Genomic DNA, 24,948 nt, shown 5'->3' with positions numbered 1-24,948 from the left:
CACTGCCCGTTTCTGCATAATTCAAGCAGGCAATGAGCCCCGTCGGGTATTTTTTTAAATGGCGGGTAGGGAAGCGAAACTAATGCGTGATAGTGATAAGGACAGATGTCGTGTGGGAAAATTGCTTTTTTCACTCGATCTGTCCAACTTATCACCTGATCGCCTCTAAAATGTAAATAAAACCCTATAAAGAGTTTATATAATGTGTCGTTACATACCTATTTGAAGGTTTGTGTCGAATTTGAATCGGGTTTTTAGGGCGGTGCTAAAGTGATCTTAGAAGTAAACAGCGGTTTTGATAATGATGATCACATGCAATGATGACGGAAATAAAATGACTAGGTATCCCCCTTACCCCCGTCACTGTCCATGTCTTGTTTTTAAACGATGAGAGAAGTGCTACACCTGATGGAGAGAGATTGTAAGACAGAAATAGTTGCTTTATGCATGCTGTACGTTACGATATGACACGTCAAGATGTAATGGAGGGTCAGTTTTTTCAACTTTTCTCCAATACTATAGAGCCATTACCATGTCGATCAACACTTGAATAGAAACCTAGTTCACACCCCCGATTTTGAAGTCAACACAGTCCCATTAGTTTTCTTTGTAGCCTCGTTTGAATGTCGCGGTTACGCACATTTGTACGGAATGGGGTGAGTTTACGTTAGCTAGCTAGTAGATGATATAACGTTTGCTATACTTTAACGTTAACGTTAGCATTTACAAACGTTTAGCTAGTTCAATTGTGACAATTAACTTAGATGTAATAATAAGATAGATAATTACTCAGTTTGACAGTTAACGTTAGCTTCTTCAGCTTCAACAAGTAAATACTGGCAAACCAACAGTCCCCCAAAAATCTGAGCCTTGCTACTGTGTGAGCTAGGTATAATTAAGATTTTGCTTGCATGCTATGATCCATGTCACGTCGTTAGTCTCTCGCACTAGTTTTGATCATGGCTGTACTGCTATTTTTCTCAGTTTTCTATTTACCTGTAGATAACAACACTCAATTATTTCATTAATGTATTTTATTGGAATTATATGACTGGATAATTTGAAGTGGTGGCTGCATGCATGCTATACTGGGTCAGTTTGTAATTCAAGCCTATTTCGTAAAATTGTTTAATTAATCCTAGTCCAGATCTCCCCATTTATTGATTACATTTCTTCGTCTATCAAATCCCCTCATGTAGGCCTATACCCTAATCCCTTTATACACTGCTCAAAAAAATAAAGGGAACACTTAAACAACACAATGTAACTCCAAGTCAATCACACTTCTGTGAAATCAAACTGTCCACTTAGGAAGCAACACTTATTGACAATACATTTCACATGCTGTTGTGCAAATGGAATAGACAAAAGGTGGAAATTATAGGCAATTAGCAAGACAATAAAGGAGTGGTTCTGCAGGTGGTGACCACAGACCACTTCTCAGTTCCTATGCTTCCTGGCTGATGTTTTGGTCACTTTTGAATGCTRGCGGTGCTTTCACTCTAGTGGTAGCATGAGACGGAGTCTACAACCCACACAAGTGGCTCAGGTAGTGCAGCTCATCCAGGATGGCACACTCATATAAAAAATATATGAGTAAAATGTGCAACTGGTGGATGTCAACTGTGGTCTCTCGCTTGAGAATCCAGTTTGCGAACCCCTGGACTTCACCAAAGTGTTAAGCATTGTTATGAGACGCAATGTGGATGGATGATTCAGTGATTACCAACTCATCTTTTTGGATTTCTCATCTTCTACACCGCGCAGAAGAGGTGGCCACTTGGGTTATGATTTGCCGAACTGACACCTGCGCTTTTATGCATATATTTATATATATTTTCTGATAAAATGATTGCCAACCATGACCCGAAAATGTTTGACTGTCCATAGGTAGGCTATGCCTAAAATATGTGAAACTTGTCCCCCKCAGGTGAAGAATTATGCATTGAGAGGATGCAGCTATTAAAGCATTGTGACACTCTTCCCAATGTCGATGTCTACGCGATCTACGGCCGGTGTGCCTGTGCAGCGCGCAATGCATTTCGATATACAGTAACACAATCACAGCCGCCCTCCTGCCGACGTTAAATGGAACACGATCTACCGCTGTCAGGCGGACGTCGGCGAGATGTATGTGTGCTGTGTGGGATGTAAATACAGCCTTTTTTTGTTGTTGCTGGCGTTCTATAAGAACTCCCGTTGTTCTGCCACCAATTTGCGCGCATAGCCCTTGTGCCGCAATGTTTGCAAACACAGAAAGGGGTCTATATTCCGATTAATAAAATACAATTGAGGGATTGTAGGCGGGACGTATACTGTGGCTCATATATACAGGAAATTGAGGCCGAAGGGGAAGGAAGTTCGCGAGCAAAATAAAACGTTTTCGTTGTCCTCTCTTCACATTTCTGKCTGTACAATGGATTGGAAGGGAGATACTGGCGTAAGTTGAACTTTACAGTGATTCTTGATTAAAGAGGAAGGGAATCATTGTTTTCTATTTAGAGCGGTGATAAAATAGCCAGCATATGTAGCTACTGATAGTTAGCTGCTTCCTGAACTGGCAGCAAGTTTGGGGAAATGCCATTGACAAGAGACAGCAGACATGCACGCCAAGGCGAGTTAACTAATAACGTTAAAATAACTAAACTGGCACTGATCAGTAGGTATGTAATGTCAGATTACCAACGACGTTTCAGACAACTGTCATCGTCTATGCATCTGGCGTTATTCAGTATAGCTAGTTAGGTTGGTTAGGTAGCTGTATCACAACCGGCGGTGATTGGGAGTCCCATAGGGCGGCGCACAATTGGCCCAGCGTCGTCCRGGTTTTGCCGGTGACGCCGTCATTGTAAATACAAATGTGTTCTTAATTGACTTGCCAAGTTAATTATTTTATTTGTTTTAATAGATGGATATGTGTCGTAGAACTGGTAAACTGTATTAGGTAGCTAGTTAGCTAACTTCCTAACAAAGCTGCAGTAACCAGTTTAGCTAGGTCTGATAACTGGTGGGATCAAGTCACTATTGTTCGAGTAACTAGGTCCGTGTCCCAGGAAGAACGGGTCGAGTCAAGGCCAAATCGTGTATTGTGAGAGTAGAGTCCAGTCACAAGTAAAAAAAAAAATCTCAAATCAAGGAAAAAAAACGTATATATTTATTGAAACTACCACACAGCCCTTTTCATTATTTTGTCTACAGCATGTTTTGATTGTGTAAGAATGATTTTTTTACAAGAAATTTCAAATGCACGTTTCATAAGTAAATTCTTTTAAAGAAATTACATACCAAAAGACCATTAGGCCAATGCTAGTAATTATTGMTTGATGCCAGACAGAGTATGTGAGAGCCCAATTTGACTAGCGCAGAGCAAGTTTCCCTAAAGCTGGAGCGCTCACGTCACCATCCCCAGTGGCTCTGCAAACAGTGAGAGGGAATTCTCCGCTGCGGGCCTGCTCTCCAGGCACCTGAATCTACAGACTGGCCAAACTCATGTTTCTAAAAGTGAATTCAAAGGCACTGTTGACTGAGCCTAATCATTTTAGGTTTCATTTTTATGTAATTCTAACAAGTCAGTCTATATGCACAATTTATAGACCAATCATGATTTCATACAACAAAATGTTTAAATGCTGAGCGCTTAATGTTCCTGCCAGCCTAGTGTGTCGCACTTGYAAATGCTTCACAATGTATTTATTTGTAGGCTATAGCCTTGAAATAATTTAAATAGGCAAAAATATAGCCTAAATAATTCATATTCGTTCCTTCGCTGGCTACCTGTCTGGCTCCTGACCTATTTAGTGTTTATATGCTGTTTAATACTACATGTAGCCTATTTGAAATTATGAGTGTTTCTTAGTCACCTTTTCATGTTTATTAAAATCATATGGTTTGGTTTCAATACTTCAAAACCAAATGGTAGGTCCGGTTAGTCACAAAAATAGATGGGTGTTGGTTAAATGGTGATTTTTTTTTTTTATATATATATTTTTTATATAAATGAATGAAGCAGATGTTTTTAGCAGATTTGGAGTGAGTGGTTTTAAGACGAGCGGTTGGAATGGAGTTTTGAGTGGGATTTCCKACCGCTTAACTCTACTCACATACTCTGCTTGATCCCTCATTGCTGGTGAGTTTGCAAAGTAAACCGTTTATATTTAGATTTACCAAACCATTTTTGGAGCTGAATATTTATTTATGGTAATCCTCTCCCTACAATTTGACACCCGATCCAATAACTGTACAGCAAGTCATTGTTAGCATTCAATATCAAGTAGGGATACCATGTCACTTCTCTGGTGTCCAGAGCAAGCAGTCATACGGCCCATCTACTTGTATGCAGCGAGAAAGCATGGTCTGTCTGCACCACACTCTATCACTTTGGAAGGCTGCCTGCCTGTAGAATGCTCATTGCCAACTGGGGAGGCCTTTTCTTCCTCACMAATACTGTAATTAATATGCCAGATTATGTTGCTTCTTCATCCCATAATATTGACAATGTTACAGCCAGTGGTTTAGTGGTGCCTGGAGAAGTGGGTATACTCAACATTTTCTATTATTAAAATAGATAAATGAGACTGAAATTCACAGGTTTCAGATTTTTCCAAAACATTTTCAGTCACACTTTTTTAATAAAAGAAACTACAAAATGGAATGTTCTTAGTCCACAACAATGCATAAACCACATCAGGAGAACACTTTTGAGGTCTGGAAAAAAATCTAAGAAATTCATTTTTGAGTGTACCTTTAATTCAACTGCAGGCACCTAGCACTGTTTGGTTTCTGTAGCACACATGAGAGAGAGTTWGCAAAACAAATGGATTGACGCAAATAATCATGATATCATTCTGTAAGGTGGGCATGGGCTACTTTTGTAGCTAAACTCAGCAAAAAAAGAAACGTCCTATTTTCAGGACCCTGTCTTTCAAAGATCATTTGTAGAAATCCAAATAACTTCACAGATCTTCATTGTAAAGGGTTTAAACACTGTTTCCCATGCGTGTTCGATGAACCATAAACAATTAATGAACATGCACAGTCGTTAAGACACTAACAGCTAACAGACGGTAGGCAATTAAGGTCATAGTTAAGGAAACTAGTGACACTAAAGAGGCMTTTCTACTGACTCTGAAAAACACAGAAAGAAAGATTCCCAGGGTCCCTGCTCATCTCCATGAACGTGCCTTAGGCATGCTGCAAGGAGGCATGAGGACTGCAGATGTGGCCAGGGAAATAAATTGCAATGTCCGTACTATGAGACACCTAAGACAGTGCTACAGGGAGACCGGACGAAACAGCTGATCGTCCTCGCAGTGGCAGACCACGTGTAACAACACCTGCACAGGATCGGTACTCCGAACATCACACCTGCGGGACAGGTACAGGATGGCAACAACAACTGCCCGAGTTACACCAGGAACGCACAATCCCTCCATCAGTGCTCAGACTGTCCGCAATAGGCTGAGAGAGGCTGGACTGAGGGCTTGTAGGCCTGTTGTAAGGCAGGTCCTCACCAGACATCACCGCAACAACGTCGCCTATGGGCACAAACCCATCGTCGCTGGTACCAGACAGGGCTGGCAAAAAGTGCTCTTCACTGACGAGTCGCGTTTTTGTCTCACCAGGTGTGATGGTCGGATTCGCGTTTATCGTCGAAGGAATGAGCGTTACACCGAGGACGTACTCTGGAGCGGGATCGATTTGGAGGTGAAGGGTCCATCATGGTCTGGGGTGGTGTGTCACAGCATCATCGAACTGAGCTTGTTGTCATTGCAGGCAATTTCAACGCTGTGCGTTTACAGGGAAGACATCCTCCTCCCTCATGTGGTACCCTTCCTGCAGGCTCATCCTGACATGACCCTCCAGCATGACAATGCCACAGCCATACTGCTCGTTCTGTGCGTGATTTCCTGCAAGACAGGAATGTCAGTGTTCTGCCATGACCAGCGAAGAGCCCGGATCTCAATCCCATTGAGCACGTCTGGGACCTGTTGGATCGGAGGGTGAGGGCTGGGGCCATTCCCCCCCCAAAATGTCCGGGAAGAGTGAGGAAACATCTCACAGCAAGATTGGTGCAGTCGATGAGGGGAGATGCACTGCAGTACTTAATGCAGCTGGTGCCACACCAGATACTGACTTCTTTTGATTTTTACCCCCCCCCCTTTGTTCGGGACACATTATTCCATTTCTGTTAGTCACTGTCTGTGAACTTGTTCAGTTTATGTCTCGTTGTTGAATCTTGTTATGTTCATACAATATTGACACATGTTTAAGTTTGCTGAAAATAAACGCAGTTGAAGGGGCGTATCTTTTTTTTTTTTTGCTGAGTTTAGTTAACATTTAATTGAAGGGTTTTGGGATAGCCTTTCCATCTACCAGAAAGTCTTAAGGTATTAGAAATACACCACAATAATGTTGAAGTAAGACCCCTGGCAACTAATATCAACACTTATATTTCGTTTTGATGAATTATTTGCCTTCTGTAAGTTTAAGAAACATTGCCTTGTGCCTTGAGATTCTATTAACCAAAAACCCACTAACTGTATCTTTAAGATAGTTCCTTATTTCTCTCCCTCATGAGGGAGGATAACGACATTTCGCAGAAATAACAAAGTAGACCTATCAATTAGGGTTTTTACTGATATCAATTTTGTTTATGAATTAAGTGATTTTAAAACTAAATTTTGCTACCAAATCGGTAACAGAATTTCTACAATTTGAATTGGCCACAATGAGAAATTATAGTAGTCACAAACCACAGTTTGGGTTCACAAGTTTGGACAGCAGGGTAGTGGAGTACAGTAAAGAAAAGTAGAACATACAGTAAAGAAAAGTACACTACACAGTAGAGCACATGAGTTGAGTACATTCATGTACTGTCCTGAACTCTGTTGAGCTATACTTTGATGTCCAAACTTGTGAAAAATAGATGTCTATGACTAGTTCAGATTTGTCCGGACCAACCTATTTTGTCTAATTGCCATCATTGTAAATAAGAATTTGTTCTTAACTGACTTGCCTAGTTAAATAAATGTAAACATTTAATTGCTAGTGTGTAGAATAATACCCACGTATGCAAAGGAGGATATTGCATATTTCTACCTTTTTTTTTGTGTACCTATTTAGGATACATTACCATGAAGAGAGTGACATAAGTAAGCATTTCTGTGGAGTACAGATCAGGGACCCATGATTAAATTCCGTTACCGCAATTCCGTTACTGGGTGTAAATCCACTTCACTTACTGTAGTTAAATAACCAAAATAGATTTATTTTCAAAGTTAATGTATCATGTCACAGCTGACGCCCCATTTCACTCTGCAAACATCGTTGAATCTTAATTCGGAGCGTATTCTGAGATTTCAATGTTTGTTTGGCATACATGTTTTGAGTCTCCCCGCAATTCCATTACCATGGAATTGCCTTAATGCCATAAATTGTCTGTCTTTCACTTAAACAATAGGGAGGAACCCGAAAGATCAGGCTACTGGAATTCTTTGCAGTTTGGATGTTTTCACGATTTTGTTATTTTATCACCTGCCCAATGGGTCAACCTCGGAGCAGGCTCAACTTACGTGACTGCTCAGTTCAATTCCCCACGGCAGTAGACCAACCCTTAATGTCAATCACTGCATACCATCTATTTGCAAGTCAGGCAAACTCACCAGAATTGAGAATTCCCATCCATAGTTGATACTGTGCCCATTCTCGCTCTCTTTTTTTGTGTGTATATTTTACAGGGTCACAACCATGACAGTTGCCATGGCCACGGGGGTGACTCGCATGTGCCTGCGGTGCAGGGATTCGGGGATCACGGCAGTAGGATGGCGCACGGATTCATGCCTGCTTTCCATGGCCAGTTTGGCCCAAGAGCTGACCAGATAGATCACACTCAGCAGCCCAAGAAACGGTCGCATATGGATGACAGCAGCAGCTGGGACATTGTCACGGCAACACAGTAAGATTCACCTCTGTTGTGTCTCATACGAAGCCCTATTAATGGCCACACAGTATAATTGTTCTGCTCCATAGCTCAGAATTAGTGCACTATATGGATAATAGGATTTCATCTGAAATCCCCCCCTGGAGATCCATAAAGCAGTAGGGATCAGATTGTTGTGCTTACTACTTTGCCTTCAGGCTAAATGGCATTTCTGAGGACTGAATAGCTTTCAGGGATGTGAACACGTCACTCTTCCCGGCRATATTCATCCACGTGAATCGTGTAGATCCGTAAAAACTTTGGGGGGTGGCACGCACAAACAGATCTTCTCCCTGTGTGATCACCTTCTCTGGTGGCTGTGTCATCACGCACTCCACACAACAAACTCGTTTCCTTACTGGGAATTTTGGAATGCAACCTGTATTCGAAATGATGCTGTGAATATAGTTGATGGACGCAAATTATAGTTGTGTATGTTTCAATAGCACAAATTACACACGGAAGTTATTAACGTTAGCTACCTGACATTAGCTACCTAGCTGACTTTAGCTCGCTAACTACGTTAGCATTTAAGTTGGCAAACTAACATTACCACCCGCTTGCCTCAGCTAACTTAATTTTTCTTCAGTCTACTTCACATCTGTGTAATAACCCACAGAACASTTATATGCATTGGAGGAAGCGCGGGATTAACTATGGGGTAAATCCATTTTTAATTCAATCACTTTTTGACAGCATACCTTTCTTTTTATTTAAACAAAAGTTACCATACATGTTTGCCCATGGAAGAAGTGGTCAGAAAGTGACTTTTTGGACCTGAATGCCAGAACATTCAGGAGATAAAGGTTCTCAAAGTTGACCCATTTTGCATACCATACCATGAGACATCCATGTCTTCATCACTGGAAAATGTAGTTTGATTATAGTTTAAAAGCTTACAAACAGGGCTGTCATTATTTTTTAAATAAATGACCAAAAAAATGAACAATTGTGCCATTAACCTTAAGATAAATGCGTAAACATGTTGACGCTTAGACCTTACTTTACATCATCTGAGGTTTGTGTGTTGTGCCCGCCATCGGTTGAGACACATGCTCTTGAATACAGGGTGGGTGTCATTTCAATCATTAGCGGTTTCCATTAACTTGTGCAGTGCATATTTTTTATTTTGACATTTAGAAAGCTCGCGTAGATGTGATAAATGGAAACACACCCTAGCAGGAAATGAACTGTCTTGTGTTGATTAAGACAGTTGACCGTAATGACTTCACACCTACAAAAAAAACACTATTTTGCAAAAACCTACAATGTCGGATAAAAATGTAGTGGTTGAAGTGTTTCCATTACTTATTTAGGCAAATTACGTGTTAATAAATTGGCGACAGCCTGTATGCCCTCCCATCTACAATGCCTTCAGAAAGTATTAATACCCCTTGACTTTTTTTCAATTTTGGGGAGTTAGCCTGAATCTAAAATTAATTACGTTGAGATTTTTTTGTCACTGGGCTACACACAATACCCCATAATGTCAGTGGAATTGTCTTTTTAGAATTGTGTACAAATTAATAACAAATGAAAAGCTGAAAGTATTGATTCAGTAAGTATTCAACCCCTTTTGTTATGGCAAGCCTAAATAAGCGCAGGAGTAAAAATGTGCTTAAAWWWWTKTTTTGTCACATGCGCCAAATACAACGGGTGTAGACTTTACTGTGAAATGCTTACTTACAAGCCCTTAAACAAAAATGTTGTAAGAAAAATAAGAGTTAAGAAAATATTTACTAAATAAACTAAAGTAAGAAAAAAAAAAAAAAAACATTAATGAGGCTATATACAGGGGGTACCGGTACAGAGCCAATGTGCGGGGTTCAATGCAAATAGTCTGGGTAGCCATTTAATGAACTGTTCAGCTGTCTTATGGCTTGGGGGTAAAACCTGTTAAGGAGCATTTTGGACCTAGACTTGGCGCTCTGGTACCGCTTGCCGTGCGGTAGCAGAGCGAACAGTCTGTCTAGGGTGGCTGGAGTCTTGGACAATTTTTAGGTTCTTCCTCTGACGCTGCCTAGTATAGAGGTCCTGGATGGCAGGAAGCTTGGCCCCAGTGACGTAATGGGCTGTACGCACTACCCTCTGTAGCGCCTTGCAGTCGGATGCCGAGTAGTTGCTATACCAGGCGGTGATGCAACCAGTCAACATGCTCTTGATGGTCTAGCTGTGGAACTTTTTGAGGATCTGAGGACCCATGCCAAATGTTTTCAGTCTCCTGAGAGGTAATAGTTGTTGTCATGTCCTCTTTACTACTATTTGTGTGTTTGGACCATGATATTTATTTTGGTGATGTGGACACCAAGGAACTTGAAGCTCTCGACCTGCACCACCACAGCCCTGTCGATGTTAATGGGGGCGTGCTCGGCCCTCCTTTTCCTGTAGTTCATGATCAGCTCCTTTGTCTTGATCACGTTGAGATAGAGGTTGTTGACCTGGCACCACACTTCCAGGTCTCTGACCTCCTCCCTATAGGCTGTCTCATCATTGTCGGTGATCATGCCTACCACTGTTGTCGTCGGCAAACTTAATGATGGTGTTGGAATCGTGCTTGGCCACGCAGTCGTGGGTGAACAGGGAGTACAGGAGGAGACTAATCACGCACCCCTGAGGGGCCCCCGTGTTAAGGATCAGCGTGGCGGATGTGTTGTTGCTTACCCTTAGGCCACCCCCAGGTGGTATCAGGAAGTTCAGGATCCAGTTGGGAGGCAATTAATCCCAGGTTCCTTAGTTTAGCGATGACTTTTGAGAGCACTATGGTGTTAAACTGAGTTGTAGTCATTGAACAGGACTCATAAGTTGCATGGGCTCACTCTGTGTGCAATAATAGGGTTTAAGGTGAATGACTACCTCATCTCTGTACCCCACACATACAATTATCTGTAAGGTCCATCAGTCGAGCAGTGAAATTGAAACACTGATTCAACCATAAAGACCAGTGATGTTTTCCAATGCCTCACAAAGAAGAGCACCTATTGGTAGATAGGTAAAAATAAAAAGCAGACATTGAATATCCCTTTGCGCATGTTGAAGTTATTAATTACACTTTGGATGGTGTATCAATACACCAAGTCACTACAAAGATACAGGCGTCCTTCCTAACTCAGTTGACGGAGAGGAAGGACACCGCTCAGGGATTTCACCATGAGGCCAATGGTGACTTTAAATTAGTTACAGAGTTTAATGGCTGTGATAGGAGAAAATGGAGGATGGATCAACAAGATTGTTGTTACTCCACAATACTAACATAATTGACAGAGTAAAAAGAAGGAAGCCTGTACAGAATACAAAATATTACAAAACATGCAACAAGGCACTAAAGTAGTACTGTAAAACATGTAGCAAAGCAATTCACTTTTTGTCCTAAATAAAATAAATGTTTGGGCCAAATCCAATACAACACATTACTGAGTACCACTCTCCATAWTTTCAAGTATAGTGGTGGCTGCATCATATTATGGGTATGCTTGTAATAGTTAAGGACTGAGAAGTCTTTCAGGATGAAATGGTATGGAGCTAAGCACAGGCAAAATCCTAGAGGAAAACCTGGTTCAGTCTGCTTTCCACCAGACACTGGGAGATGAATTCACCTTTCAGCAGGACAATAACCTAAAACACAAGGCCAAATCTACACTGCAGTTGCTTACATATGTCGTGTCTTTGGCTATGCCGGATTAAGTGATATGACATGCTATTCTATAAAATCCTTTCTCCGTAATTAATATTACCTGATTGAGCTAATCATGTAAATGTAATTAACTAGAGAGTCGGGGCACCACGAAATAATATTTATAGAGCAGTTATCTTCCGAATAAACTCTTAAAGACCTAGTAATATTTTACATCAATAGCAGTCAATATTAATCGTCACCTTATTTCAGTCTCAACCAAGAATTTACAACTTTCAGATATCTTCGCGAACCCTGGCTAACAAGTTGAATCAGCAATACAAAATTGGGTTTAATTATTTATTTACTAAATACCTAACTAATCACACAGAATTACATATACACAGAATGAATCGTACCTTGATTACAAATGAAGTCATAAAGGAAAACGTCCCTAGCGGACRGAACAGATATGACAGCTGGTTACACAAAAGAAAAGGGGGCTGGGTTTGAGTGAAAGAGCGGGAAGACTTGAGGAACAAAGGTACCAGTCATGCTATCGTAAATACAGTATCTTATGCATTCTAAATTACCGCCCATTTGGAAAAGGAAAATGCAATAAATATTTACTCTGAGCTGCGCTTCGGTAGGTTGGTGGTAGATGGAAGGCCGTGCTGCCCAACCGAGTCCTTTGTCCTTTGAAGAATGTATCTGCTGGTAAATTGAATACGTTGTTGTAACGTCGTTGTGTGGTAGACGGGATACTCTGTCTGTTCTTTCCTAGCCCACGTTTGCAGCTGCTGTTGCTAACTCAACGGCTAGGAGGTATCACTTCTGTAGTGAATAAGAGTTCAAAGTTCATACCATTCGCAACCAAAGCTCACGCTGAGGTTGGCTTAGTTCTGTAGTTGACATGTTAGTCCTTTTAACGCAGAGGCTGCAGACCTCACGTACTTGGAACAGGAGGTTACATTTTCGTCAAGGCTTTATATAGTGGAGCGAGAAGGGTGTGCTTGAAAAGTTTTATAACCCATGTCTCTTCACAGGAGCGGGCCACTGATTGAGTAGAGCCCTAACCTTATGAAAACCCAAATCTCTCATTTGGAAGCTAAAATTACATTTCATCTCTTCACCAATCATTTTATATTCAAACATTTAAATTGAACAACAATTCCATGTGAATCTGATAACTACAATGTGCAGACTTTCCACTGTAGAGTTTATGTACTCCTATTATTGATGGGAATGTCTCAGATGACAACCGAACTGACATCATATTCATTAAGTACCACCGCATATGTTCAATTGGTCGGATTACCAGAATATAGTTAATTTCCCCCCACCTTCTGATGTTCCCAGAATCTCTATGTTAACCAAAGGATTTTCAAATGTCACATCAGTAGGGTAGAGAGAGGAAAAAGGGGGGGAGAGGTATTTATGACTGTCATAAACCTACCCCCAGGCCAACGTCATGACACTTACCAAGAAGACAGTGAATGTTCCTGAGTGACCGAGTTATAGTTTTGATTTGAAAATCTATGGCAAGACCTGAAAATGGTTGTCTAGCAATGATCAACAACCAATTTGACAGAATTTTGAAAAGAATATAGGGCAAATGTTGCACAATCCAGGTGAGGAAAGCTCTTAGACTTACCCAGAAATACTCRGCTGTAATCGCTGCTAAATGGGTTTCTACAAAGTATTGAGTCAGGGTTGAATAAAAACATGTTTGCACTTTGTCATTGTGGGGTATTGTGTGTAGATGGTGTGTGTAGATGGGTGAATGAAAGAAAAAAAAATACATCAATTTTGAATTCAGGCTGCTTTGGGTTGCTTTTTTGGTTGTCTGGGRAGGTTCACCATCCAATTATTTCAGAGTGCAAAGTTTCACCATGGCATGGACCAGATGGCATGGACCATTGTGATACATTAGCAGATGASAATTAGAATGTCAAATATTAGTCAATTATTGCATTTTTATCAATGATGGCTTTTTGCGAGCTAATGGAGACATGAAACAGACAGTGCCTTCAGAAAGTATTCAGACCCCTTGACTTTTTCCACATTTTGTTACGTTTACAATTTAATCAATTTTAGTATAAGGCAATTTTTTCCCATCAATCTACACACAATACCCTATAATGACAAAACAAAAACTGTTTTTTAGAATTTTTTATTTTTTATTTTTATAAATTAGATATCACATTAACATAAGTATTCAGACCCTTTACTCAGTACTTTGTTGAAGCACCTTTTTGCAGTGATTACAGCCTCAAGTGTCCCTGCCACTGAAAAACATCCCCACAGCATGATGCTGCCACCACCGTACTTCAACATTGGGATGGTGCCATGTTTCCTCCAAACGTGACGCTTGGCATTCAGGCCAAAGAGTTCAATCTGGGTTTCATCAGACCAGAGAATCTCGTTTCTCATGGTCTGAGAGTCCTTTAGGTGCCTCTTGGCAAACTCCAAGCGGGCTGTCATGTGCATTTTACTGAGGAGTGGCTTGCGTCTGGACACTCTACCATAAAGGTCCTTCTGTCCTCTGTCCTTCTGGAAGTTTCTCCCATTTCCACAGCGGAACTCTGGAGCTCTGTCAGAGTGACCATCGGGTTCTTGGTCACCTCCCTGACCAAGGCCCTTCTCCCCTGATTGCTCAGGTTTGGCCGGGCATCCAGCTCTACGAAAAGTCTTGGTGGTTCCAAACTTCCATTTTAAGAATGGAGGCCACTGTGTTCTTGGGGACCTTCAATGCTGCAGAAATGTTTTGGTACCCTTCCCCAGATCTGTGCCTCGACACAATCCTGTCTCGGAGCTCACAGACAATTCCTTTGACTCATGGCTTGGTTTTGCTCTGTGGGACCTTTATGTAGACAGGTGTGTGTGCCTTTTCCAAATCATGTCCAATCAATTGAATTTACCACAGGTGGACTCCAATCAAGTTGTAGAACATCTCAAGGATGATCAATGGAAACAGGATGCACCTGAGCTCAGTTTCGAGTCTCATAGCGAAGGGTCTGAATACTTATGTAAATAAGGTTATTTCTTTTTAAATTGTGAAACTTTCTAAACCTGTTTTTTGCTTAGTCATTATGGGGTATGTGTAGATTGCTGGGGATTTGTATTTAATCCATTTTGGAATAAGCTGTAATGTAAAAAAATGTGGAAAAAGTCAGAGGTTGAATACGTTTCAAATGCATTGTGTAGTCTATATCTGCCGTTTCCATTACACATGTCGCGATGATTTTCTTTGCCACGTGCGCTTTTGTCGAATAAACCTGTGTCAATGGAAACCTGCCTATTTAAATAGAATTGACCAGACCACTGAAATTTAGCTGGTACACTATTGACATTTTTTAAAATTATTATTGACAATTTAACTTCTAACTACTACCACAATTACAATCCAACCACCGTTGAATGTCAACTTTTAAATGGTCACATCTATTCTTTTTTTCTATATTTCAATATCTTTCCTAAGGAAGATGGACAGTATAATTTAAAACAGATATTTCCATTCAAGTCAACATTCTCTGATGTCGACCTCCAAGAATGGTGACACCATTTGAAAGTCGAAATGTCMATTTTATCAGCCAAAACATGACACTCATCCTGTATTAAAGAGCATGATGTCTCAATCGATTGCGGGCACAACACAAAAAAACTCAAATTATGTAAAATAGGGTCTAAGCTATGCGAATATAAGTTCACACATTTTTGGATACTGCAACTGACATTTTAAGGTAAATGTATAATTTAAGATATTGTAAAATAGTTTGAYAATCTTGTTTTGTAAGCTTTTAAATGATATAMATCTCAACTGTTTTATTATTTCCAGTTAYGAATACATGGATGTCTCATGGTATGGTGGGGTATACAAAATGGGTCAACTTTGAGTACCAGTATCTCTTGAAAGTTTTGGCATTCGGATCCAAAAAGTCACTTCTACAATTGGCAAATATCTATGGAAGGTTTCATTCAAATCAGAAGGGGTGCTGTCAGAAAGTGAATGAATTCAAATGGATTTACCCTTTCTAAATGTGGTTGCTTTATTACTAAACCTAGAATTGTAGCACAGGTAGTGATGTGCAGTTCACGAACGATTTTGYTAACTACTCTTTTTACTGACTCGAGTCATGATTCATTTTTTTGAGTGACTTGTTCATTTKAKTYGGTYGTTTTMCCTGCTAGTGCTGRCCGCAATGAGTCCWATAGCAGGATTAATACACCCTCAGCGGCTCCAGAGACTTGCTCCGACCACCAACTGTCTGTCATATCTATGCGTGACAAAAATAGAGAAGACAAATACATGTTAGGGAAGAGTAGCAGTCAGTGACACTTAAGATGAGTGATGACGACTTTTTTTATTTTATCAGTATGGCCTTATTTATATTGGACTGTTTCTGCGCCTGAAACATGGGACCAACACTTGTTGCGTTTATCTTTTTGTTTAGTGTAGTTTTTATTGGGAAGRCAGATGGTGTTTTTATCAAAAGCAATCACTTTTGCATTGTGAAAACACAGAATSCTAGTGCTTAACCTACATCACTTTTGTTTTAAGCCRACTTTGCCRTCGAACAGGGCACCCGGCTCATGGCAGGTAGCCCAGTTCCAAAACAAATACAATCACTTTTCACTCGGTGCGAACTATGCCTRCCCGGGCCGGCTTAATCGAATCCYCTTGATACCAACAAATGATGGTGTGTTTCTCATATCAAAATTGAATGACCTGAGCACAGAATGCAACCCTATGCGTCCTACAAATAGAATATCAAACCGAGTTCAGARCGAGTAATCCATCATATATCAYGTGTGACAGCTGTGAGCAAGCCAGCTTCATCCCTAACCACATCGGCTACTTCTCTCCGTCCGTTGTTTCTGCGCATCTCTATCAGTTTTAAAATGTTATTTTAGCCGTGATGACAAGCTGCGGTGTGCAGAGTGATGGTGTTTCTGTTACATTTGTTTAATTATTGGAGCGGTTGTGCGAAGTGAATACTTATCTTTTTATTTTTCCTGTAAGAACACAGGCCAGTCGGACTTCGCTGTCACAGTCTCTAAGTTCCACTGCCAAATAGGAAAAATGGAGCACGGTGATAGTCACGCTTGCGCTTTTACATAACTTAAAACAGTTTTTTTTTTCTAGCCCAAACCACTCAAACGTAATGCTCTATATTACCGGWGCTACTGTACCATCTTCCCTTTCTACGCGAATTGGCGCACAATTTATATAATTTTACAAGCCATGTTGCGGGCCGTTGTAAACTACTAGCGAGTTTCTGGTTTGATAACAAACAACCTTTAGAATCGTTACCAGGCCAGCTAGCTAATAACATGGTACCTTGGCTATGCACAAATTTGGATGGCACAGGAAAAAGGGATTATCAATGTAATTCTAAGCTAACCCACCATAATGTCATATAGGAGGAGGAGTTATACAGACATTTTGTTTACATCTTAGTCATTTAGCAGACGCTTTTAACCAGAGGGACTTACAGTAGTGAGTGCATACATGTTCATACTGGTCCCCCATGGGAATCGAACCCACAACCCTGGCGTTGCCAGCGCCATGCTGTACCAACTGAGCAACACAGGACCACGTGTTCTGTTTTGTTCCTCTGAAAATCCTGCATCCCTCCTGCCACTTCTCTCTCAAACTCAACATCTCTGTTGTCCAACCAGACCATGTAAATGTAATTGTAGTCATGCATGATAATAACTAGCATAACTTTTCTGACCAAATGCAGAAAAGCCATGGCATCAATTTATGAGCAGGACTAAATACTGACCCCTAGTGTCAGTACATGGATATGATATGACAATGTTGAAGCTTACTGTCAAATTGGAAAAATGGTAACCTTGTTTATTGTACCAGGTTCTCCTTTTGATTCATGTGTATATTCCAGTACACCTTCCAGAGGTGGATAGAAAGATGTATTCTATGTGCGAGTGAATCGATTTTCAATATCTTCTCCCCCCCCGTGATTTGGATTCTAGGTTTGGTATCCTGGACCGATGTAAGGAACTGGTGGAGGCTGGTTACAATGTGAGGCAGCCTGACAAGGAGAATGTCTCCCTCCTACACTGGGCAGCCATCAACAACCACGCAGAGGTGGTCAAGTAAGGGCTCGACATCAAACACGTGTCTGGTTGTGCAGCACGGCTTCTATCTCAAGGCCATCTGACTGTTAAATATCCACAGAGAGGCTGCTGCCTACATGCATACAGACTTGAAATCATTGGTCGCTTTAATAAATGGAACGCTAGTCACTTTAATAATGTCACTTTAATAATGTTTACATATCTTGCATTACTCATCTAATATGTATATACTGTATTCTATCTGCTGTGTGTGACCAATACCATTTTATTTGGTTAGGACTGTAGTTTTAGATTTTGAATGTTGACTTTTTTCTCACACACAACAAACCTACGTCATTCCCAAAGAGGAGCCCATGCTAAGCGGAATATTCCTGTGCAAAGRCATTGGTAGGTGTGTTTTTAAGATTCAATACTCTTTCATAGGTATTATATATCCAAAGGGGCCGTCATAGACCAACTAGGTGGTGACCTGAACTCCACACCCCTGCATTGGGCCATAAGGTAATTGCTTTGTTGGTAGGCAAGGTCACCTCTCTCTCCCTCTCTATCCACCCTTACAGTTTCRGTCAAATATATTGGCACCCTTACGTGATTTACTACTTCTTCTCGGATAAGTTTAAATAGAAAACTTGCGACGTTCACAAGTCTATTTGTTTGTTTGATTTACAACTGCATACGACCAAGAAAATAAACTGAAATTATGATMTATWTTTTTTCTTCACTTCAGTCAAAAATGGCCTGGACTAAATTATTCAAATGAATTTGGTTGGGGGCAAGTTCTCATTTACTGTGTAATAGAGCCAAACAGGGAAATTGTTCCAATTGTTTTCCCACGGTTCATTTTCCCCATAGGGGATTTTTAGAAGCGCCTAATATAAGGGCTGTGTTTCGTGTAGGCTTACCCTGGCRTGACGTTTTGATAACYACATTAGTAGCTAATTAGCATTTCRTTTTTGGGGGGTAAATGCAGGCGAATATATCGATAGGTCACCTCGTCCTAGAGAGATTTGCACGGTTATCAAAACGTCACACCTGGGTAGCTTACACGAAACACAGCCCTTATTTTAAGTGTTTCTAAAATCCCCTATGGGGAAAATGAATGGTGAACTGCAAGGTTTTATGGGTATTGTGACTCGTACTGTGGTGCTCCATCTCATTGTGGTAAGTTGTAGGTGCTTACAGGGTTAAAATAGTAATTCAACCACTTTTGAAGAGAAAAAAACCAGAACATTCGGCTCCATTGGAAAAAGTAAGGGTGCCAATATTTGGTTTGGTGACTTATGGATGGTTGTCTGTGGACAGGCAAGGCCACCTCTCCATGGTGATCCAGCTGCTGCGGTACGGAGCCGACCCATCTGTGACCGACGGGGAGGGCTACCGCAGCCTGCATCTGGCAATCCTCTTCCAACACATGCCCATAGCAGCCTACCTCCTGGCCAAGGGACAAGTGAGACTCTTTCTCTCTCAGCCACACACTCTCCTTCTCTTTTATTCTTGTGCTTTCTCATCCTTTCTCCTTTATTCACCGTCTTCAGTCTAACAGGGCCCGCTTTTTTTTTTTTTTTTGCTGTTGTAGGAAGTTGACCTTCCTGACTCAAGTGGGCAAACACCCCTGATGTTGGCAGCACAGAAAATCATTGGGTACGTTTCCCTGCAACCCAATGATTATTTGTTTCTTTTCTATGTATGCTTACAATAACATATGTCCACAATAACTGGCCTATTAGGCTGTTTTGGTCATGTACTACTAAGAAAGGTCATGGTTAAGGTGGGGAGATCTGGGAGTCAATAAACCAATCATTGAATGCAGGCCCGAGCCCACTAACTTCCTGATGAAGTGCAATGCRTCGGTGAGTGCGGTGGACAAAGTGAACAGGAACTCTCCGCTGCACTGTGCCGTGCTGGCGGGAAACGTGGACGCCGCCCACATCCTGCTGGAGGCCGGGGCTAGCGTGGATGCCGAGAACGCCAACGTGAGATCTCACACACACACACTAATTAATCCTATAATAAATGTGAGCTCCTGGGGGGGGGGTTATAAAAGCATAGACTAAATCGATGCTTGCATCATACTCGGGATGTTACTAACATATAAGTCTCTGAGATGCATGTGTATTAGAAAGATGAACATGTGCGTATTTATTTGCTATAGTGAATATAATGGACTATAGTGTGTGTGAGGTTAACTAAGGATTGTGAGTGTGATGCTGTGACTGTGTTGTGTTTGTCTCCTCAGGGTCACAGTCCCATAGACCTGGCCCACCAGGTGCACAGCCCCCTGCTCCTCCACATGCTCAACCACGTCAAGCAGGAGAGGATACGCTCCAGCTCCCGCTGCCTGCGCCTAGTTRACCGATACAGGGTATGGACGCCACGCACACACTTTTCCTCTGCCTACGTTACGTCAACACACACAGGGTGTGGGCCACGACACTTTCATATGCTCAACAAATGCCTATGAGAGATGTTGACCCATATTTCCAGTATCGTGTGTGTGTGTGTGACAGCATGAGGGAGAACAATAATTAACCTTGGCTTAAAACAGATGCCAACGCTGCAGTTTCCCTCACATTGTGGTTGGAATTAATATTTAATATTTCTCTTCAGTCAAGATTATTTAAGTGATTATCTCTCTCTCTCTCTCTCTCTCTGCTCTTGTCTTTCTCCAGGTGTGTCTTCAGTTTGTGTTCTGCGTTGCTGTGCTGGGCAGTGTGGGAGCGATAGCCGACTTGAGCTCAGAATCCTGGCTGCTGAAAGGGGTTCTGCTGGCCTGTGTGATGGCTGTGGTCAACCTGGCCCAACGGTGAGAACGCACATTGGCCGCCCGTGGTCAATCCAGTAGACGAGAGCACACGCCATCACAGCGGTTAGGGTTGATCAGCTGTTATGAGTGTTCTTCAACTGCTAGTTAACTGMGAYGCATTGASAGATCCGCAGTGCACCCCTTGTCTAGAGCTCTGTTGGTATTACATGGGACCTCCGCAAGATGGCGCTCACGTACTGACTCTAGTAGCCTGCTTTTATTCATACTGTCCGTGCTTGGTTCTGTCAAATCTCCCTGGGCAGTTGTTTGCTGACATTAAGTAGATGTACTCTCTAGGAGCACTGATGGGGCAACTCATTTTCATACAAGACTGATATTTTTTTWAATTTACATTTTAAATGTAACCTTTTATTTAACTAGGCAAGTCAGTTAAGAACAAATTCTTATTTGGCCTAACCCGGACAACACTGGGCCAATTGTGCRCCGCCCTATGGGASTCATCACKGCCGGATGTGATACAGCCTGGATTCGAACCAGGGACTGTAGTGACACCTCTTGCACTGAGATGCAGTGCCTTAGACCGCTGCGCCACTCGGGCGAACAGTTGAAACAATATTATAACATGTACAATAATAAGTGTGGGTGTGTGTGTACACTTACAGGCAGTTGGCGAGCCCGGCCCTGCAGTCGCTGGTTCCTGCTACAGCTCTCATGGCATCAATCTTCTGGATGCTGGTCACCTGGTGCCTGTGCTTCCTGCCTGATATCCTTTAACACAGGGCCTCTACTGTCACTCACACTCCAACCCAGCGCAGCACTCTACGTTCTGTACTTACCCAGCATGTAACACTGTACTGAATCAACACTAAAAAGCCCCTTGTCATGGACTAGGAAAGTCAATCTCAATCTCGTCTAGTTCAGTCCAGACCATTCTAGTCCAGCCTAACCAAGTCCATAAAAAAAATAAAAGAAATGTTTTTTTGAAGGAGAACCGGAGCTCCTTCCTCCTTGCGTATTTTATCAGATGGCGGGGTACAGGGTAGACAGTGCGAAAGTATAGGGTTCGGGTGGTATTTTCTACCCATGCCGCTATGTGCTTGAGAGGCTGCAGCACTCCCGCTGCGCCGCGCTCTCATACCAAGTCCATCTCAGTCCAGTATCATGGTTTAGGTGCTAAAGTAGTTAACGTTTCACACCCATAAAATTCTAATCTGGACCGCAGTCATTTTATTTGTGTTTTTTTCATTCTTCCCCTCCAATCAGGGACCTATTTAGTCCTGGGACACTAGGTGGGTGCGATTGAATTATCAGGTAGAACGTGACTTCCAGGGTAGGTTGGAATACACCTACTGTATGTGGTGCGATGTTATGTCCTTAACCCATCTCCCTACATGGTCCCAGTGCCACGGTACAGGTGTTGTTCACGTTCAACGCCACGGCTCTGCTCTACTACTACCTCCGCTCCTGTAGGACTGACCCCGGCATCGTCAAGGCAACTGAGGAAGAGAAAAAGCTGGTAAGGAGCARGACATCGGGAGAGGCGTTGTTTTGGTTTTTAAAGACTGTTAGAAAAACATTATGGACGGGTCAACATTTACCCTGGTCTGGCTGGAGGGGTAGATGGCATGTGACCTGGCTGCCAATCTACTTCAATGACATGGACGTGATGGATCTTGTTGGTCTTCTGTGTCGCCTACAGAATGTGGTGTTGCTGGCAGAGGCGGGCTGCTTGGACCCCAGGATCTTCTGCACTTCCTGTATGGTAAGCCACAAGGACCAAAGTAGACCAGTTCCATTCCAACACGTTTACTCAACCGTAGCTATTAGCGAGATAGAGGGATACTCATGACCTCCAATGAAAAAATATGTTTGCTCGTGCTTTCACATGTTAGGAAATGTGGTGATATGTTGAAATGCTGATTGGTTGATTTGTTTCGGTCATGCAGATGAAGAAGCCTATGAGGGCCAGTCACTGCTTCTCCTGTGACGCCTGCGTGGCAAAACAGGATCATCACTCCGTCTGGATCAATGGCTGCATAGGTGACTAAAAATGTACCCTGAATTATAGATACAGTTTGTAGGATAATCTACACTAAAGCTCAATACGCGCTAATAGGGTTGTGTAGTGGAATGCAATCGTTGTAGTGGCAGTCGGCTAGTATTTCAACAGTTGGAAACGCAGTATTCTTTTAAGATTAGCTGACACAAATGCACAGCCATCATTTGCCACTTTGTCTCTTTCTCCCACCCGTTCTTACTTTCTTCAGGTGCCAGGAATCACCACTTCTTTGTTCTCTTCCTGCTCTATCTCTGCCTGATGGGAGCGTGGATGTTCTACGGATGTCTCGTGTGTGAGTGACAGTCTCAATTGGTCACATAGACAATAGTACTTTATTTGTGTACATTCTTAACGCATGTACTTGTCTTCCTGCCTGACATTCTCGTGTGTGTGTGTTGCCAGACTGGTCAAAGCACTGCCCGYTGCACTACCAGGAGGAGGGTGTGTGGGGTGCCATCTCTGCCCTGGTGGGCTGTTCTTCCTGGGTACTGGGTGTCTTCTGTCTAGCTTTCTTCCATACCACCTGGGCTTCCATACTCCTGGTCATACAGCTCTACCAGGTAATTGTGTGTTTGTGTAGTAGCTATATGATGCTACAATGCTACCTCCACTTCTACAACTGTATGCATGTTGTATTTGAATAACTTCTTGAAACGCTGTGAAAGAAAACTACCGCGTTACTATGTGCACTCGAGCTACACGCTGCGCGTGTCTTTTTGATTTGCTCAGAATCAAACGCTGCTTGTATTATTCATGATTGATGTGTTGTCTTCTGTGTTGACGCCGTCTTGCTGCAGTGTCTTCCCCGGGGCAGTCCCCCATGCTGCTCACTGCCTTAATGATGCCGGGCTGGGAGGAGAGCTGCTATTTCTGTTGTCTTTTTGAGGAAATATTCAACGGATGCATTATTTATCGTTGTTTTATCATATTTTTTTTAACGACAGGGACTTGTAAAGCCAATGTGACGATTTGGAGGCGTAGTGACATTTCTATATTAGTTAGAATGTGTGTGTCTGAACAGATTGCGTTCTACGGCCTGACAAACGCAGAGATTGCAAACCTGGTGCTTCGTCAGAGGAAACTCCCACAATCCATCTCTCTCAGACAGAACCCTTACAAGTAAGTGGTCTTCTTTGGTTTATTAATTTGACCATTTAAAAAAAATATATTAAAAAAATAAAAAAGCACACGTAAAACTTGAAAAAGCCATACGTGCACATGAGTAAAATCATCGAGGATAACACACAGTCTGGGACTTATTTCYATTGTGGACCTTCTTGAGACAAGATGGCTAGACAAGATAGGCTAACCTTCATCAGGCTAGCCTGCCGATTCCGTTTACTTGGTGACTGAAAGCGATAAACAGTATTCCCTCACACTATTTAGTATTGTAGGCCAGTGCTTCTCTCTTTCTCCATTACTCTCATTTCTCTCTCTCCCTCCATAGTTTGGGTGTGGTGCGGAACCTTGTGTCGTTCTTCCAGCTGCGTTGCTGTGGGCTGTCCAAGCCCGCCACGGTCGACTGGACCCAGCAGTACCCACCCGGCCGAGACCACATGTTCGGCCAGCCCGACATCGTCTGACCCCACAGGGGGGCAGCTAGGACCTGGATCCACTATCGTTCTGGACCAAACAGATGAAGCTTGTTTATTTTTAAAAATCTTTTATATATTTTGGACTGCCTGTGAAGAAACACCACTATAAAGGGAAATGGCATGGAGGAAGTTGTTCTGACTTTATTTTATGCGTTTTCTTTTGCTACAGACTGCTGCTGCCTTACACTGGTATATATATATTAATGAGGGGAAAAAATGCAAATCTGAAATGTATCATTTGTGCCAAGTCGAATTAGCCTTTATGGCTTAAATTGTATATTAAGTTAGTCATTGTTTAAAAAAATATATAAATAGTTATATTTTGATGTGTGTTTTTTTTATAAAGAATGTTTTTTAAAACGTGTCTGTTTTTACAGTGTTCGCAAGAGGCTGTAAGTGAGTGTTTTTTTAGATTGAAGGACCAACGCTGTAGACAGTTTAAGCAAAGCCTCACATTGGTTTGTCAGTCAYTGAACTGTTCTTATTGGTGCGTACWGTGCTTTCTCTAGAGCAGTTTGTTCTAATACTGGTCTTGTAGTGCTGTACCTCTAAATATGCTGATTTTCTATCCAGCCGCTCTCTTGACAGTGGACACGCACCCAAGTCCATAGCTGTTTCCGATTCCTTGTCCTGTAAGTGTTCGCTCGTTCACTCCCCCTCGTGGATTTAGAAGGAATGGACAGGTGGACGAAATGTGGTGGACTGTTGGCATTTGTTACACAAAGGGAGTGTTTTTACATCCATTAAGGGTGAACTAGTGCTCACTATTGGGAGAAGGCAAGGAATCGGGACTCATATCTCCCATAACTCAACAATCCACTATCCTATCCACTATGCTCT

General features: G+C 42.0%; 1 protein-coding gene across 1 annotated transcript; it reads left to right on the top strand.

Annotated features, from left to right (window-relative positions):
- Nucleotides 1-2,335: 2,335 nt before the first annotated feature.
- Nucleotides 2,336-24,233, top strand: LOC111969193 (putative palmitoyltransferase ZDHHC13). The gene is made up of 17 exons (XM_023995141.2): nucleotides 2,336-2,440; nucleotides 7,737-7,954; nucleotides 17,586-17,708; nucleotides 18,114-18,191; nucleotides 18,993-19,137; nucleotides 19,267-19,331; nucleotides 19,501-19,663; nucleotides 19,927-20,052; nucleotides 20,360-20,493; nucleotides 21,117-21,217; nucleotides 21,846-21,970; nucleotides 22,154-22,216; nucleotides 22,401-22,494; nucleotides 22,722-22,805; nucleotides 22,916-23,073; nucleotides 23,535-23,632; nucleotides 23,961-24,233. The coding sequence occupies exons 1-17, from the start codon at nucleotides 2,417-2,419 to the stop codon at nucleotides 24,094-24,096; spliced, it is 1,935 nt and encodes a 644-aa protein (XP_023850909.1). The 5' UTR covers nucleotides 2,336-2,416; the 3' UTR covers nucleotides 24,097-24,233.
- Nucleotides 24,234-24,948: the final 715 nt, after the last annotated feature.

This window comes from Salvelinus sp. IW2-2015, linkage group LG10 (assembly GCF_002910315.2).
Source record: "Salvelinus sp. IW2-2015 linkage group LG10, ASM291031v2, whole genome shotgun sequence".
In the NCBI taxonomy this organism is placed as follows: Eukaryota; Metazoa; Chordata; class Actinopteri; order Salmoniformes; family Salmonidae; genus Salvelinus; species Salvelinus sp. IW2-2015.
Note: the sequence above shows the minus strand (reverse complement) of the source record. Positions and strands in the feature narration are given on the sequence as shown.